General features: G+C 36.2%; 3 protein-coding genes across 3 annotated transcripts in view; 1 reads left to right on the top strand and 2 right to left on the bottom strand.

The window, feature by feature from the left end:
* LOC100256907 (DNA ligase 1) overlaps nt 1-3,925 on the top strand; it is a 36,538-nt gene extending 32,613 nt beyond the window's left edge. The window contains exons 9-17 of the mRNA XM_002272647.3: nt 65-177; nt 1,804-1,905; nt 1,994-2,055; nt 2,284-2,355; nt 2,450-2,523; nt 2,622-2,678; nt 3,125-3,202; nt 3,322-3,399; nt 3,522-3,925. Of these exons, the coding sequence (XP_002272683.2) occupies nt 65-177; nt 1,804-1,905; nt 1,994-2,055; nt 2,284-2,355; nt 2,450-2,523; nt 2,622-2,678; nt 3,125-3,202; nt 3,322-3,399; nt 3,522-3,590 (705 nt within the window). The 3' untranslated portion in view covers nt 3,591-3,925. The remainder of the gene's footprint in view (nt 1-64; nt 178-1,803; nt 1,906-1,993; nt 2,056-2,283; nt 2,356-2,449; nt 2,524-2,621; nt 2,679-3,124; nt 3,203-3,321; nt 3,400-3,521) is intronic.
* A 1,486-nt stretch (nt 3,926-5,411) lies between these two features.
* LOC100251777 (uncharacterized) lies at nt 5,412-7,311 on the bottom strand. Its single transcript, XM_002272695.4, has 2 exons — nt 7,001-7,311; nt 5,412-6,763 (listed from the first exon to the last, which is right to left on the bottom strand). Exons 1-2 carry the CDS (start codon nt 7,055-7,057, stop codon nt 6,008-6,010), a joined length of 813 nt encoding a protein of 270 aa, XP_002272731.2. The 5' UTR covers nt 7,058-7,311; the 3' UTR covers nt 5,412-6,007.
* Nucleotides 7,312-14,022: 6,711 nt separating this feature from the next.
* On the bottom strand, nt 14,023-16,014 carry LOC100246450 (salutaridine reductase). Its single transcript, XM_010653467.3, has 5 exons — nt 15,850-16,014; nt 15,502-15,745; nt 15,082-15,156; nt 14,737-14,919; nt 14,023-14,620 (listed from the first exon to the last, which is right to left on the bottom strand). Exons 1-5 carry the CDS (start codon nt 15,882-15,884, stop codon nt 14,243-14,245), a joined length of 915 nt encoding a protein of 304 aa, XP_010651769.1. The 5' UTR covers nt 15,885-16,014; the 3' UTR covers nt 14,023-14,242.
* Nucleotides 16,015-16,559: the final 545 nt, after the last annotated feature.

Raw genomic sequence — 16,559 nt, 5'->3', positions numbered from 1 at the left:
TATATAACATGCCTAAAACAGAACCAGTAATACGTTCATACTTTTGATCTCTGGCCTTGTGCAGCATCTTTATGAGTCATTTGAGGAAGAACCTGGATTTTTCCAGTTTGCAACAGCAATAACATCAAATGATCTTGAGGAAATACAAAAATTCCTTGAAGCTGCTGTTGATACCAGGTATCTATATGATGTTTTTAATGTTCTTCACTGGAGCTATGAACCTAGTACGTATTTTTTGAATTAATCTTTATATTGTCCACGTTATTTCTTTTAAAGACTATGTGCTTCAAGCTAGCTTGATTAAGTCAGGCCATAACATCCAGAGCAGAAGGCTGTGTGACATGCAGCAATTGACTTAATTCTGCTGAAACCCAGATAAAAAGTATAAGCAAGTCTGCTGGAGAATAATGCAACTGGAAATACTTCATATTCTCTAGTACAAACAATGCCTCAACTGTACTAAGAAAATGGACAGACCTACCGATATCTAACTATATAACATTTGCCTTTTTTTCTCCCACCTAAGATTTCTTACCTTCCCTTTGGCATCCCACCACCTAACCCTTGTACTAGGGTTTTGGGTTTTTGTTAAACCTCAACATCTCCTAGATATATTACAGCACCGTTGCAAACTGACAAATAAAGAGTGGATGTAATCATGTAATTACTCTGAACCTGTTGCTACAAAATTGTCTGAACTTATGAATTTAACACTCATGACATGAGCAATTTTCAACCCTTAAAGATTTTCCTTTTTACCTTTTTATCAAGGAGTTGTTTGTTTTATCAAGTCTTAGAGCAAGTTGCTTAAAGATTTAAGATAAAAGTGAAAAAAATTACGTTTTCCATTAAGACAATTATTTTAGAAAATGTTATAAGGAAAAAAGCAAATTTTAAAAATGACATTGCAATCACTGGTTGAGGCATATATTGTGCTAGCACCAGTTTTATTCTAACCAGATTATATTTTATTCTTGAATATGAAAGGCGTTTTGGAAGTTCATGATGACTTTTTGGGGAAGTGTCTAGATGAAAGCTGGAGCATAGTCTCGGTTATTGAGAAAACACCTGAAGTAAAGATGCTTTGAGAATAGTTTTTCCCTTAGTTCCTTTGAATTCAGTGATAGGCTTGCTCTTGGGGTGGAGTTTTATATGGTTATATGTTGGCATAAAACTTATTTTGAAGAGGCTTTAGCAATTAGGAAATGGAGAAGCTAATCTGCATTTTGGGAGAATTAGTGCAAATAGCAACTCCTTTATGGCAGATTAAATAAGGCAAACATTCTGGTCTAGGGGGTGTATAGGTGGTTCTGACTTTATTTTTATAATTAAAATATCCATCAGTTCTTGAGTATGACACTGCTATTACTCACTTCCTTAGGAAAATGATTCAGGCTTCCCAGCCTCAATTTAGGTGGTCTGCCTTTCTGTTTTTCCTTTTTTTGGGACAACCAAATCATGAGATTTTCCTGTAATGGAGAGTGGATACATTATGATTGATGGTTGTGCTAGGATGACAAGGAGTTGACCTTTTGCTTTCGGTTTCCCTTCATCCATTGAGACTGGCTTGTATACTGCTTTTAATTTCATGGGATTCCTTAATTATTCAATTTTTGCATGGCATAGCATTGCCTTTGACTCCACAATAAGATGGGTGGGTGACTACTGTCTGCAGTTTTTTACTTAAATGTTATGTATGTGCTCAAGCGATTAAAATTGTTCTGATGTCATTAAGATAGTTAACTTGTCATTTACTGCATTAATTGTTGTGTTGTTGTGTCATCAATTCATTTTAACTGGCAGTTGTGAAGGCTTGATCATTAAAACATTGAATGGAGATGCTACATATGAGCCTTCAAAGCGGTCACATAACTGGCTAAAATTGAAGAAAGATTACATGGAGAAGTAAGGGCAGAATAACATTTCTTTGTTCAGATGAATTCTGATTTAAGGTTCTGTGACTGCTACTTATAGTATTGATGGTGATCTGCAGTATTGGTGACTCGCTTGATCTAGTACCTATAGCTGCTTTCCACGGTCGCGGGAAACGTGCAGGTCTATTAACAGAAATTACTCTTTCAGAGGAACAAATGTTTCCTTGCATGCAGTTGATATTACCTACTTGCTCAGTTTTAGTCAACCAAGTGCAGCCATGAATTTGATTATTCTTTGCATTGGTTGCCTTAAATCTCTCCATTTATTGGATATCCATCCTATTCTTCTTATTTCCTGAACTTCAAAATTTCATATTTGTGTCACTGATTGTATAATATTCATCTATAGGTGTCTATGGTGCCTTCCTCCTTGCTTGTTATGACAGCAATAAAGAAGAATATCAAAGCATTTGTAAAATAGGTAATTTTCTTTCAACCTTTTAATGGCTATTGATTTCTTATTTGCAGATACTCATAAAATGAACAATGTATGAATTTCATGTCATGATGGATAGGCACTGGATTTTCTGAGGCAGTGCTTGAAGAACGCTCAGCCAGTCTTCGTTCTAAAGTGATTTCCAGACCAAAGGTAATCTTTCTTTCTTTTCTAGTGGAACCACCAATTTGTGTATGTAGAAGTCCATATACGATTTTACAAGCTGATTCTAACACTCAAATAATTTCCAGCCTTACTATCGGTATGCTGATTCAATTGATCCAGATGTATGGTTTGAACCCACTGAGGTAATAATTATGGTTTTACTTGCGTGTGAATATATTCTTTTTTTCACTACCTTCTATATCTGTTTTTTCCTTTAAATTTCTTGACTCGTGAGACATGACTTGTGAGTGTAGTTGTTTTCTCCATAATCTACATCCAGCATCACCTTTTGACATGAATACTAAATCCCCTATTTACTTGGGGAATACTAATGCAAGTCAATAAATGTCATCTTTAATTCTTAATCCAATTTGACCAATCTACTGAGCAATTTTAGCTATGCTAATTCTTGCCTGATAACCTTGTTTATCATCTCAGTTGAGGTCAATTGTTAAAAAAATAAGGTTCTATAGGTATTACCTTCTGGTTAGTAATCTGGATGAATAAACATCTGTTCTCGAGACATGGCATTTGATCATCAGAGTGCATATGTTATATTAAATGTAAATATAAAGTAATTCTTTTGCAGGTTTGGGAGGTGAAAGCTGCAGACTTGACCATTAGCCCTGTTCATCGTGCTGCAGTTGGAATAGTGGATCCTAACAAGGTTAAATATTTGAAGGCGCTTTTATGTATTTTTAAAAAAAATATAAGTTGGCTTTGTTCATATATTGCAAATTACAGGTTGACTTACTTTATCTCGTTCATGTGCTTTCTTTTCAATAGGGTATTTCTCTTCGGTTTCCACGTCTGGTTCGCATTCGAGATGATAAGAATCCAGAGCAAGCGTCGTCATCTGACTTGGTAAGAAGTAATTACAATTTCCTGATGTGTCCTTTTCTTTGTAAAGAAGGAAACCCGAGAACTATTCATGTGCTTTTCTTGTTGGGGTCATTTGTTTACTGATTTTCTTTTTGGAACTCCAGGTTGCTGAGATGTATAATGGCCAAAAGCTCAATCACCAGTCCAATCAAGATGAAAATGAAGAAGACTGATGGAACAAATTTACCATGTTTCAATTCTTTCTGAGGTGATTTTTCCTCGTGGAAGTGAAGATCTCTAGTCTCATACCCAGTCAAGCAGATAGTGGGTTGTTTGCCATTTTTGCCATTAAAGAACACGTGCCTCCTGTACAACAGTGCAGGACCCCAATGCTGAAGATGTACTGAATGTATTGACGCTATAAAATTTCCTGTCTTCCCATCTGATGTAAAATGAATTTTAAAGAAATTTAAGTTTGGCAAGACATCCGTGGATGATCCTAATTTTTGCCAAAATTTCAAATACTAGTGGATCTTCATTTTCTAGCAACATACCGAAATTCGTGTTTGGGAATTGTCAGAAACTGACTTTGGGGTAGCTGGCAGAGGGATATATGCGGGAATCAATCATCACATGAACATAGAGTAGTTGGTGCTTCTGTCTGCAAGATAAATGCATCTAAATTTTGAAGGGAAGATGCACTGTCTCGTCAAAAACATCTTTTTCATGCTTTCGTTGGTTTTTGTTTCTGCATTAAATGGTGTAGGTTATATGTGAAATCAAGGAATACACATGATCCACATTCTGAAGGGAGTGGGGTGTAGGCAGCAAGCAGGAAGTGGAAGGGTGGTCATGAGTCATGGGGGACATCACGTGAATGCATACGCATTCAGCGGGGGTTTTGGGGGTTGTGATGACTGATGAGGGTATGGATTCATCTGGAAAATAGAATGACTGAATTATGGAAGTAGTGGTCAAAGTGTAATAGGACAAAGGGTGGATTGGGCTTATGGGTCAAGGAGGGGGGGAGAAACGTGATCCAAGTCTCTGTGCCGTGTGGACTACACCTTTCCCACATGCTCTTTGGATTTCTTTTCCCCTTTGCCTCTGCAAAGTCCATCTAATCTCTCTAATGCCAACAGGCATGTTTCCTTCACTTGTTTCATTTCTCTTTCAATGCCGCCTGTTTTAAAACGGTTATTCCTCATTATTATTACATGGATCATATTTGACTTGTTGATTTTCACCAGTTTTACATGATAGCTGTTGGAGAGACATCCGGTAAAAAATTTTGCTTTGTTGAACGAATTTATTAATTTCATTGGGGTGAATATCCATCCGCAGGCGGATGAGCAGCCACAAACTGAAACAGGAGCTGTCTTGCACTGATTGCAAGTGAAACATCTTCCCAAATCCCTGTTTGCATGCTGGGGAAAGCATAGAGTTAGATCCTTCCAACACCCAACCCATGTACTACTTTAATGAATAAAAAAATTCTATGTTCTTTGCAAGGTAGGTGTGACTTGTGACTTGTGAGACAAATTCCAATGTCTTAATTACAAGAGACAGTGTAAAAAATGCTGACTCGTCGGACGCCATTGGATGAGAAGAATATTGACATGTTTGAGTGACAGAAATAAAATCTAAAACAAACAAAATGTCATTTGGAATTAGTGCTTAAGCGTTGGAAGGATGAAATGAGCCCAAATTAAGTGACCTAAATCCAGCCCACAAATCAAATCAACTAAAAAAAAAAAATGAAAACACGTCCTGAGATATTCTCGGAGGCAAGAATCACAAGAAAATACTAGTGGGGGTTGAGATGGTGATGGCCCAGTGTGACACAAGTAGTGGCAGCATCCTTTTAAATTGTCATCTGGTATACTCATGCCGGAAAACCAGGGGACCCAACCCTTTTCATTTGCATTGGCCCCCAACGCAGTGATATAATATCATTGGGGGCCTTCAATCTTAACCCTACATGGCTCCACTTTTGCTAGAAAAAGTTTATATGCTAAATAGGTGTGGAAACAAGTTGTATTTGTACGAAGGAGTTAAAGGAAAGAAAAATGATTAGCGAAACATGAGATGAGACTTACAATAATCATACATCACACTAGCAGTAGATCCCGATTCCGATTTGTGGGATCCACTGGGCCGACAAGTAGGGCTTCAGGCCCTTCTGGTTGTTGGCCACACTCATCTCTCAATCTCAACAACTCCATACCCAAATCTCAAAGCTTTTGATGTGATCTTTCACACCTCACTCTCCCTCTCTCTCTCACACACACATACAGAGCTAAATATCAGAATTACATGTTACATCTTAGCACTAATTTTTGGAGAAATAAACCCCCTTTTCACATCATGCTGGAAAATTGAAGTGTAAAGGAAAATTAAAAAAAAAAGAAAAAAACAGAGCAAATCTCCAATCAGAACACTGGCGGAAAAGCCTGAAACAATGGTCTTCTCTGCTTCTCTCACTTGTCTCTGCTTCTAGTTAAATTCGACATCTTTTCTAGGACAAACTTCTGTACAAATGCTAGATCAATCTCATACCCATCTGGCAGTTTCAGTTTCACTAACCTTTAATGGTATTTAAATGGGGATATAAATATTAAATTATAAGGATTACTCTCTGTAGTGGTGGTCAAGGGAGAGCAACCCTTTGGTACTTGGTTTCTATGGAAGTGTCGGAGTCTTCACATAGAGCCCTTTTCCGATCAACTCTACCACAGTTGATGTTGTTGTTGTTGGGGCTAGAATTGATCAGAGAGTCTTGGTGGAGCAGTGGTTGTGGTGGTGGTGGTTGTGAAGGAATGGTCACAGGTGGGATCTCAAAAGACTCCAGATGCGGTGGTGGGTGTCGCCACTGAGGAAGCGGTCCGGCCAGCAAAAGGGTCTGAAGGAGTGGACCGGCTTTCATCACTGCCTGGAGAAGCTTCCCTTTTTCAGGCAATGGCTTATCGGACACCAATTGCAATGCTGCTTCTGGCATAGATGGTGGTTGTTGCAATTGTGGTGGTGGGGGCGGCGGCGGTTGCTGTTGAGGCAATTGTGGGGGCGGAACCGGGTCGATGACCGGAGAAGAAACAATGCTTTCTTCACAGTCCGAAGAGGAAAAACCATTGTTGGAGTCAATGCCTCTTCTGGGTTCATCCTCAATGCTAGAAATCCCAGAGAGATTAGCAGTTTGTTGATGCTGCTGATGAAGCAGGATTTTCTCAAGGAGGAGCCTGTGGCACTTGTCCTGAGCTTCATCCCTTTCCCTGATTGTCCTGGTAAGAAGATCTTTAAGATGTGCCAATTGATCATCCCTCCTCCTTAGCTCCTCCTGAGCTGCTAGCCTCATGGTTTCCAGCTCCAGAGTTGTACACACAAGAGAATGCCTCAGCTCCTCCATATTCTGCACCATCAAAACTAACACACCATTATACTCGTGAAAATCCACACCTCAAACTGCAAACACATGACCCCCATTTCACACAACCCACAAAACAAAAATGCGAAAAATTGAAAACCCCCATTTCATATTCCCCCCTGAACATTACACAAAAGAAGAAGAAGAAGAAGAAGAAGAAGAAGAGGAGGAGGAGGAGGAGGAGGAGGAGGAGGAGGAGGAGGAGAAGGAAGCATTAACTACCTTGCCTTGGCAGTAGTAAGCCCAATTAAGCAGAGGAGTGTGGCGCTGATTGTCCATAATGTGAATGAGTGAAGGCTCTCAAGTGAAAGGAAGATGGATCTTGGAGTGGTTCTTGCAGTTCTTATAACCAAGTGAAGCTCTTGTAATTACTGTTATCTTTCTCCCTTTTGGCTTTTATCCACCGCCTGCTTTTCTTACTGACAAGGCCCCTATGGCTATGGGGTTGGAGGTTGGACTCTATATTCTACTCACCCTCTCTCTCCATGTCTCTCTGCATATGCCTGCGCCGGTATTCACAATCCACCGCTAAAAGCGGGAGCTCAACCTTACTTCCCTCTAGTTTTGAGATAATAAAATCATTTTATCAATAAATTGAAAAAATTATATAAAAAATAAAAAATCTACAAACATAGTATGATCTCAAAAGGTACCTCAGCAATGAACCTTTTGAACATATGTAATATCATAGTATTGGAGGAAGTTAAGGTTTATTTTCCTACGTGGAAATTTTGGTCACGTGGGCTGCTCATTGAGTAAGTTCCAAGCGATCCTCATTGGGGTTAATTGTTGTTTTACTAAGAAAAAATGCATGAAATCATTGGATTTTTTTTAATAATAATTTTTTTTAACCATAATACCAGCCATGGTAAAGTTGTGACCTACCCATCATTATTGGATGCTTATGGGGCCATGCCCGAATAGTGGGCTGCCCGCAAGAATATCCCAAGAGGTATGTTTAGAATTAATCAATGACATTTTTTTTTATTATAATATAAAGTCATTATACTACTTAGTTTATATTATAATCTAAAGTCATATCACCACTAATTTGAAAATGAAATTAGGTAAGATTCTTTCTGTTCACTTAGAAAATCGAGAGAATTTTTGTTTTTTTCACTTAAAAATTTTTCCCTCCAACAAATAATCTATGTATTATCATATTGTCACGTCTCGTGTTTTAAATTTTTGTTTTATCTATGGAATTTCTTGGAACATTCAATTTAATAGTAAAAATGGTATGACTTTATTTGATTTAAGAAATAAGGATTACATTGAAAAAATTTGATTATCATTCAAGTGGATGCGTTCTTTTAATAATGTTAGAAATTATAATACATATTGAAAAACTTTAATGGAATCTTGTCCAACCTTTTGCTTCTAAGTCATTGCCCGTGCCCATTCTTTATCTCGTATGATTAAAAATTTTAATTAAAAATGATATTTTTCCCTAAAAGTTGTAAAAATTTATTATTTATTTTTTAAAAGAAAGTGTAATGCAAGTAAAGCTATTTTACTTTAAAATGAAATGAAAATAGTTGCTTTATAAGAAATAGAACTTTTCAAAAGACATAACAACCCTTCTTTTATTTTATTTTATTTTTTTACAACATAAAAATGGACAAGTATGTTTGGAAACCCTAAAAAATGTCTTTATTAGGGTAGGAAAACCTTTCAGAGAGACAATCATTTTTCATAATGGATTTTTACATGGTTTAGAGAGGCTGTCAAACTCTAATGAAAATAACATTATTCCATATGAATGAGCCCAAAAAGCCCCACAATTCAAATGTTTAAGTTTAATTTAAAAACTCTTGCTATGAATGGAAAAAGTTGAATCATCATTTCATCTTTGATTCAGAGGTTAAACAAAGCAAGGCCTGCATGTGCCCCCCTCATGGCCACCAAAGTAGCCTACCCAATTTCAAAAGGCATTTCCAAGCATAGGAAACCTTTAATCAGAGAGCTCTTCTCCTTCTTTTTTGACTTGGAACCAAAAAGAGTTAGCTAGAAATTCTTGGATATGTATGCATTGAATCGTTCATGCCCATGGACCATGGTAGATTTCAATAGTTTAATTTGCTAACCTACAAAATAGGCATCAACCCATTACAAATTTCATATGCATTGACTCAAAATGCCCTAGTTCCGTTAGTCAAGAAAGGGGGGTGGGAAATCAAATTTCCCCACCAAGACAGCACCCAAATTAAAGAAAATATGAGAGAGACCCATTGGAAGTTTGGAACACCAAAGTCCTCCTTGGAAGAAAAGATGAAGGCTTCCATTGGACTAGTTCTAAGACTCTCCACGCTAGGCTTCACCTACATCTTCATGTCCTTTGCTTGGTGGACACGTGGATCAAGGGTTGTTAGTTTAACATAATTGGATGGTTGGTGATTGATTATAGAAGATGGTGTAAGTTCAAACCATGGAGGGTAAAACTTTTGCAAAAAGAGTGGGGAAAATCCAAAATAATAACAAAGTAAAATGGGCGCCGCGCCTTTAAGTCCCATCCATGGTGTAAACCCCTTTTTTCCCCTTCTTCTTCTTCTTCTTCTCCCTTTTTCTTTACCGGCGCTCTCATTTTACCCTGCATCTTTGGTCTGCCTTAGAAAGTGGCGACTGCAATGGAAAGTCCTGAAAACCCACTTGCCCTAGGGTACCCCGGGTTACAAATCATAAACAGACGTGGACATAGAGGTTAATCAAACATGCAGTGACTAGGGGATATAATTGTCTGAGTTTTGAAGACTGTAAAAAAAACTAGCTTGATTAAATGCTAGCTAGTCAGATTTCTTTGACGCAAATGGATTGGATGGATTAATTAATTGGTGGGGGGAGGCGGGGGAGGTGATGGTGGGAGACCACATGGGGGATACTTGAAATTGATGCATGGGAGAGAGTACAACTATAATGTGATGTTGAGGTAGTGTGTAGTGTAATATATTGGATAAGGGCATGAGTCATAAGTCATAAGCAATAACTCCGTTTCACGTCTCCTACGACTTTGGTGTCCTCCATGTCCCGAACAAATACAACAACCCCCACTAACCACACCTCCTTTTAGCTACTATTAACCTCCTTCTAACCCTATATATTATACTTTAGGATATATCATATGCATGCTTATTATTACTTTTACTATTATTATTGTTAATAACGCCCATAAACGCATTATCATTATTATGTTTATAGTTAATTGGATCTTATACTAAAGCTAGTAGCTTCCTTGGTCTTCCTTTTTCATACACCATTTTGGCACAAGAATAAACTTGGAAAGAGAAAAAAGTTAAAGGGATTTTATGTGAAAAAAAATAAAAGAATTCGAAAGAGTATAAAACTTTCAATAATTTTCATTATAATTATTTTTTTCATAACCAATGAAAAAAATTCTCATTTTTTTTTATTTTTTATTTTTGCTTTCATTTTTTTTTTCCAAATCTAGACGGAGGAGTAAAACACTTTTAAATAAAGCAAATTAAAGGCCTAAAAAAATATTTATATTTTTCATGAGATTGGGCAAAAGGTGCCTTTGGACAAATGCTTATACCAAGATATTTTTGAGTTGCAAATTTTTTCCATGTCAAATCAAAGTCTATTCTTTCAACTTATCTACTAAAATTAAAAAAAAAAAAAATCAACTACTCCATTAAATGAGCCACAATAAGGTTTATGAACATTTAAATAATTAATTAATTGAATATCTCATTTTTAAAATTTTAAGTTAATTTCATTTACCTTCTCTAAGACATTGATTAAAAATACATGATCTGAATTGGTTTGAAACTTTATCAAATATTATTCATATTATTTTAATTTTTAATTTTCACTCACCCCATTTCTCATTCAAAATAAGAGAGATATTTGATAAAACTTTAAATCTATATAAAAATTAATGGTATTTAATCAAAACTTTAGAAAATACTAATAAAATTAACCCATTATAAAAAAGCTCTTGAAAAATGTAAAGTAATATAAATTCTACCCTATAGGGCCCACCCCATGAATCATTTTCAATATTCCTTTTCCTTCACAGGTATCCCTAGTAATTATAAAAATATAATCACAATAAAGGGATAAAGATAGAGGGTGAGTGTAACTAGACTAAGTTAAAAATACATAAAATAATTCAGGTAAATTGTCACGACATGCAAAAGGGGGAGACAGGGAAAATCATTACAAGATCACTTTAGCAACATATCAATTCATTATACTATAATTGTAATTATTTTTTTAATACAAAACATATCCATCAATAAGGTAGAACCATTCAACCATATAGTCCTCAGTCCACCACTCCTTTTCGGTGCAACCCTTCTCCACGGACTTTTCACTCAATTACCCCACTTTTCTGTATCATATTATTTTATTTAATGTTAAACCAATATTTATATGTACGTTTATTTCAAAAGAAATATCTCTTACTCTTACTCATCGGGATAAAGAATGACAGTGGCGTCTTTTCATGGTCACTTTTAACGCCCTCTCTAGGTCCAATGTTATGGCTGTGGACCAATTGGGAACATGGTCTGAATTTGTGAGCCCCTTCAAACTTTTCAACACATAATATCATTAAGACCCTAGCCAAGCCTATTTTCCTTGTCATATATTAGATCCCCTAATTTTCTAAACATGTGTTTTAAATTTTAACCCATACTATTATTGAATAATTTTATTAATTTAAAATTTTATATATGTGGTATTTTAAAATGGCATTAAATTTTGGGTTTGTAAATGGTTTGAATCATAACGGATTGATTAAAGAGCACGGGTGTTAAATTTTAATATAGTTGTAGAAATGTTTTGGAATTATTGTAACGTTAACATACCACATAGAATTCAAGTGCCAAAAGTCTACCGAAAACATTGAAAAAAAGAATATTTTTAGAGTTTTTTGAAATTATGATCCTGTTAGACCTTATCGATCAATATATATGAATTGTTTAGTGGGATTTTAGTAAAATTATTTTTAATTTATAATCCTTGGCAATAATATTTTATTAGAATTGCTTTTATGAAAGATGAGATATTATTTAAACATAAAAATATTATTATTTTTGAGTATAAAAGAGTAGTAAGGAAGAGTTCATATGTATGGTTATAAAAACTTTCTCTTTTATCCTAAATAAGATAATACAATGTAAATGTTTTTCTAATCATTTTCCTTTACAAATGGGATTTATATTCTTAATTTTCTTAGATTTGTTTTTTTTGGTAAATCCACTTGGAAGATGTAGTCACGTGTGACATGAAATGCAAAATGACACACAACTGGACAAAATATCTAGTAATCCAAAAACTTTGAGATTTGTGATGGCTTGGCATAGAAAATCTAGAGGAACCAATTTTGTAATTAAAAAAAGAAGGAATAATAATAATAAAAAATGGAATAAAAGTGGAGGTTGATAACATGATAATAATTGAGGCTACGTGGAGGTGGAATATACCTAATTCACTTTGAATACATGGACGGGTAGTGGATTAGTCGCCAATGTGGGGTCATAACGGCTATTACCTGTCGGGTACCCCATAAAAAACATTAAAAGAAAAAAATAAAAGAATCATGATGCCAACTTTGTTCAACCGTGTGGGTCCCAATTCTCTGTTGATTTGGCCTTTTAGGTCTTAGGTGGGTCGTCACTTCATTTCATGTCTTGGATTCCCAACTCGACCTTTTTTATTAATTATAATTTAAAAATAAAAAAATAAAAAAAGGAAAGGAAAGGAAGACGGTGAAAAGCTGCTCTCTCTGCAGTCTGCACTGCTACCCGACCTTTTCCAATTTTGTTTTTGGGGCTGACAGGGTCCGGTCCGTGTGCTCACGCGGCTTTGGGTCTCGCAGTGTGCAGAATGATGGGGGATTTTGTCCTTTAAGGCTTTAACCAATGGAGGGAGGAGGGTAATTAGTAGTTATTAGTTAAAGTAAAAGCTGGGTTTGTGTCCCTATGCCTTGCCTAGTTGGAATTGGTGAGGTAGGATAATAGGATGATCAAAGTTTTGGGGATTGGGATTTGGTGGTTGCATGGATGGTGGGTTTTTTGGAATATTTGGTCAGATATAAAATGATTGTTTCATGATATCTGATTTATCTTTTTGCAATGTTTTTATTTTTTAAAAATGTTGAGAGTATTTTAGTTAATAACTTGAAAATGACTTAGGGAGAAAAGTGTCAATGACTAAAACAAAATATAATGTTTTAAAAATCATTTTAATTTGTCAAAAGTGGTGGGAATTGAAGAAGATGAAGAAGGCGGGAAGAATTAGGATGTGGAGAGTATAGAATCATAGATAGGATGGTTTGATCTCTTTCAAATCATTTTACTTTATAGCTTGAAAACATGTTGAAATACATATATTTAAATACAAGAAAAGGACATCGATATCATACCCATTCAGGCTTCATACTTTTGGTGGAGAAGAGTGGCCCACACGGTTAGGGTGGAATGCAATCCAGCTAGTTGTAGGGAAACTGTGTAAAGACTTGTGAGGCCACATCCTCTGAGGAATTGAGCGGGGGTTGCTGGTCCATTCAACTCTCTCTCTACCTTTCTATCTTTGTCGCACAAAATTCTTGACTTCTAATGCCATTTTTCTATTCTTTGCTCCATGGCTATCGGCAGAGCTCTAGCTGCAACCCAAGTTCAGTTATTTTCTGGATTGGGCTTTGCTTGGTCCACCTCAAAGCTGATCTTTAAGTGGGGTTGGGGCTTTTACAACTCGGGCCCATTTCTTTGGTGGATTGGGCATGGGAATGCTCAGCCATATCAGCTCTGCTGAAACCTGGACACACATGAAGCTTCCCAAAACTTGCAGACACGTTCACCATTCTTCCTGAATATGGAAAGAAAATATTCCATTGTTGGAAGTCATATCAGTGGTAGCGAAACCAGGACAAAAACAATGGACGTAGAAACAGGGATACAATTTAGCAATGATCCTTGTGCGTATTGACAGCTGCCTTGGAGAATAATATGCAGATGTATGAGTTGGCCATGTTTTGGCGTGTTCAGTGTTGTGATATACGTGTGAGGATGCGGCGTCTTAGAGTGTAAATGGACAATTTTTATTTCATAAGAAGCAGGTCATTGTAAATGTGATCAATGCGCCGCCCTTGACCAGATGTGGAAGCCCTGAATGAGTGTTCAGATTGAGCTTCCAATCCCATGTCCTACCCCGTGGAATTTCTTTATTAAATAAGAACTGGTTGCATATAATGAGATGAATAATACATGAACATTCCAAAGTAAGGGATGAGACTGGTTTCCTACTTCTTACTTTTAAAAGGATTATCAATTTCACACAGAGAGCTAAAGTTCATAATTATTACACCGAATACAAGAGAAATTTCACAGCTATCACCCAATTGTCTCAGCAAAGCATAGGAAAACTTCGATAACCTTACAAATACCACCATAGGAAATGCATAAAGCGGAAAACCAACTCGTTCTTATAACTGACTTATGATCAAAAGGTTGATGCCTCCATCTTTTCGAAAAAGAGGCCAGAAGGTCCTCCCTCTGGAAGCAAAGCCAACATAACAGCGCCTTTGGCACCCACTTCAACAGGAAAGAAACCGGTGTTGGAATTTATATCAGTTTTGACGAAACCAGGACAGACACAATTTATGAGGAGACTTGGGTATGATTTGGCAACAATCCTTGTGTAGGCATTCACGGCTGCTTTGGAGATTGTATATGCAGATGTCTGAGTTGGCCAGCCTCTGTCATGTAACCTGTCCTCCTTAACATCATTGAGGAATTCATTCACTATCTCATCTAATCTCTCTACTGAGAGTACATCAACATCATTTAGCTCCATTCTGACCCTTTCATTGGAGACAAACTGATAAAATAAGGAAGAGCTCAACATTAATGGAAATGGTAGACAGGACTAGTGCATTATAAACTTTGAATTTGGTTTTAGAATTTCCCCTTGAAGGTGCAATTACATTTACATACCTGAAGGCTTCCAAGACTTGAAGACACATTCACAATTCTTCCTGAATTTGATAGCAGAAGGCATGGAAAAAGGGCCTCAGTCACTCCTTTGGTGCCATAGTAGTTTGTTTTTACACATTCTTCAGCCAACCCATAAGTTTCCTTTGAGGCTTTATTCAGCAATTCAGCTACATTAGTATTATTCTGCAAGAGTGAAACAATATTGAGTCATGGATTCTATCAGACTCTGTCCTCTTTAAATTTAGAAATGAAACAAAATTATTCATTTCAATATATGGTTGATAGACATTGATAATGAGCTTAGACTTCCTAGTTATGATTTTTCAAGAGCATGTAATTACATACCTTACTATCCTCAAGGTATAAGGTCTTAAATGCTTCCCAGTCGGTAATGGCTCCACTAACCCCTGCATTATTCACCTGCATGAAATTTTGATTTCATATTGCTATAATCAATTCAGAATCCCTCTGATTCTCCTAATATGCTAAAAATGAATGGCAGATTACCTGATTTTCATTTTCTTGAATTCTCAAATTTGCGTTTATTGTTAATATCATAGTAAAATGAAGTAAGGCAACAAGAAATGTTTCTCTACATGATTAAAATGTTTTTGCTTTGCTTCCTGATTGAGGTATAAAATTTTCAGGATCCTCTAAGTTAGGTATCATACTAATCTCAAACTCGCGAAACCCTAAGAATTTTTTTTCCATAGCAGAAGGAAAATGAGTAAAAAAATGTCCTTCCAAAAAGGGTTGATTCCTTACTAAAATATCAAGCTTCCCATAACGGGTCACAATGAATTTTGCCAAGGTAGTGATACTCTTGGCATCCATCACTTCAAGCTGATGAAAAACTACATTAGACAGGCTAGATTCGTGAAGCTTTGCCACAGCTTCAAGACCCCTCTTCTCATCTCTAGCTGTTAATACCACCATGACTCCATTAGAAGCTAACTGTCTGCATATCTCTAGTCCAATTCCTTTACTTGCTCCGGTTACAAGCGCACATCTGAAAACCAAAAATAAATAGTAATTAAGAATAGGCAAGTGCCTTTTTATTCTCAACAGTTATGGGTTGTAGTTTACAACTTGTAGCTCAAAAAAAGTATACACCTCATCGTCGCTGAATCTGAGATGGTTGATGCCATTTTCTTTTGAATCAGACGGGGAATGTTAGGATCAACTGAACAGTTCTCCAGGTTCTTTTTAATGCCCACCTCTTGGAAATGGTGATCTCCAACACAGTAATTCTCACCCTTCTCCAAAGTCAACCAATACAGTATTCATTTCACCTTTATATCAGTGTCTGTCCATCAATTTTATCCTATTTCTGATTCATTTGATTTGGGTAAGCTCTAAAGATTCATTTCACTTGGGTAAGCACTATAGAGATATATTTGAGCTATGAGGGGATACTGGGTGTAAAGAAAGTAACATAGATAAGAAAGGAACGTAACAGAAACTGAGAAAGTAAAGTGATTTTCTAATTTATTTTTCTCTCTTTCTTTATTATGCTATTTACAGAGTAATATATATAGTAGACCTAACTAACAAATTCTCTAACAATAATAAAAAAACCAATGAGCATATGACACGTGTACATCTTGTAACCATATGAAACTATCTCTTAACATTCTCCTTCAAACTTAACGTAGAAAGATTTTCTTCTTTGAGTTTGTTTCTTAGATTTACAAACTGAGTGCTTGAGATAGCTTTTGTCAAGGCATCTACTACTTGATCAATGGAAGGCACATGTTGGACTGAAACCTTTCTTTGCAAAACCTTTCCCTTGACAAAATATAAATCCAATTCAATGTGTTTTG

The sequence above is a fragment of the Vitis vinifera genome, chromosome 6 (assembly GCF_030704535.1).
Source record: "Vitis vinifera cultivar Pinot Noir 40024 chromosome 6, ASM3070453v1".
NCBI classification, from domain to species: domain Eukaryota; kingdom Viridiplantae; phylum Streptophyta; class Magnoliopsida; order Vitales; family Vitaceae; genus Vitis; species Vitis vinifera.
The sequence above is the reverse complement of the archived record's forward strand: the minus strand, read 5'-3'. Positions and strand labels throughout refer to the sequence as shown.